Source organism: Empidonax traillii, unplaced genomic scaffold (genome assembly GCF_003031625.1).
Source record: "Empidonax traillii isolate 1590-97213 ecotype Southwest subspecies unplaced genomic scaffold, ASM303162v1 scaffold423:size1405600, whole genome shotgun sequence".
In the NCBI taxonomy this organism is placed as follows: Eukaryota; Metazoa; Chordata; class Aves; order Passeriformes; family Tyrannidae; genus Empidonax; species Empidonax traillii.
This window is the reverse complement of record NW_020955616.1, coordinates 394,925-396,480: the sequence shown is the minus strand read 5'-3', so window position 1 is coordinate 396,480 and position 1,556 is coordinate 394,925. Positions and strand designations below refer to the sequence as shown.

The 1,556-nt window shown below is 37.4% G+C and overlaps 1 protein-coding gene across 1 annotated transcript in view; it reads left to right on the top strand.

Annotated features, from left to right (window-relative positions):
* The window catches only part of ACOD1 (aconitate decarboxylase 1), a 12,464-nt gene extending 10,944 nt beyond the window's left edge, over positions 1-1,520 (top strand). The window contains exon 6 of the mRNA XM_027894278.1: positions 1,476-1,520. Coding sequence (XP_027750079.1) covers positions 1,476-1,520 — 45 coding nt within the window. The remainder of the gene's footprint in view (positions 1-1,475) is intronic.
* The last annotated feature ends 36 nt before the right edge of the window (positions 1,521-1,556 follow it).

Below are 1,556 nucleotides of genomic sequence, written 5' to 3'. Positions count from 1 at the left end.
GACAGAAGAAAGCAAGCCTTCTGAATCCCATGGGGAAGGATGATATCTCCCCACAAAGCCCATTACTATGAAAAATAAAACAGTGGAGTAATTCCGCTAGGAAAAAATTTAATCTAAGAAAAATATGATATGTTATTATATAGAAACTTGGGGAAAAAAGTCATTCTCTAATCCCCATGTTATATAGCCTGTATTCGAATGTTCTATTCTATCTCCTTTGTCTCCGAATGTCATCCTTTCCATGCCCTGACAGAGACAGTGAATAAGTGATGGATAAACAAGGATTTTTTTTGGGCAGTATAGACTTTGTTGATTGAATCTAGTTTCTCACTACTTTTACATGGTTCTGAATTTCTAAGTGTTTTCTTTGAATTCTTTCCTTTTTTTCAACTTTCCTGCACCAAGAAATTATTCTCTGTATCTGTGGTTTTTAGCAGTGAAGATTTTATAATTCTCTTTGGTTTATAATCTTCTCTACTTCTGTGTAGTATCTATACTGTAGTTCTGCAGGACTGAAATTCTTTTTGTGTTCCACCTTCCTCTCTGTCTTTCTATCAGATGTTCTGCCTCTGCAGAAGTTGTCCTGTGTCAATAAAGAAAACTATACCAAAATAGTTTGGTTGACTAGAACCTGAACAAATGCAAAAGGGAATTTTCTTATGGCTGTCGCTGTCTCTACAGTGTGAACCACCAATCTGTGCGGATAATTTATTTAAATATATTCTAAATTCCTACTGGAGTGCTCCCTAATCTTAGCCATACTTCCAGTAAGTAAGAAAAATGCAAAATACATATTTTCACACCTGCCTGTGAAGCAGTCTTTGTCTTTTTCTATAGTACACTTTAACCCTCTAAACATCCTTGCAGTAAATGAAAAAAAAGCAAGGAAGGCATTGCAGTGAGAACATGAGAGTGTGAGTGAAAATGACCAGTTTACAATCAATTCCCTCTGACACAATCAGTCACTGCTCCCATAGCACAGTATAATACCCCATTACCTACCCCCCCTTCCCCGACCCGCTGAATCCCTCACTAACCCTCTCCTTTCACAAACCTTTCCAAATTCCTTCAATTGTTCTTTACACATACCTACTGAATTCCTTCCCGCCACCCTTTTACAGTTTGTATATTCACTCACTGCCTTATCATATCAAAAGTGCAAAAATCCTAAAAGCACTAGAACTCCTACGACGAAATAAACAACCCCGAGAGAACTCAGAACTTTAATATTAGAAAACCTCTTGGGAATGACAAAACAATTAAACCAAATTTTAAAACCTATTATATAAACCTGGGAGAAAAAGATCCCTTGTCTCAAAACGCAGCACGGTGGGAGTCCTCTGTGTGAAAGCGGTAAAGAGATAAGTAAATTTAAACAACTGAGGAGCTCTCGGAATGGCCCCGGGGCTCTCAGACGCTTCTGAGATTTTTCGGGATCAATCAACATTTTTAAGCAGTATGTTTGTTATATGTAGCGTGTGTATAAGTGTGTGCACCTCATCAAGATAATTTCTAAGTAAAGTGTGTTGTTTGAGTGGTAAGAAGTTACTAACAAA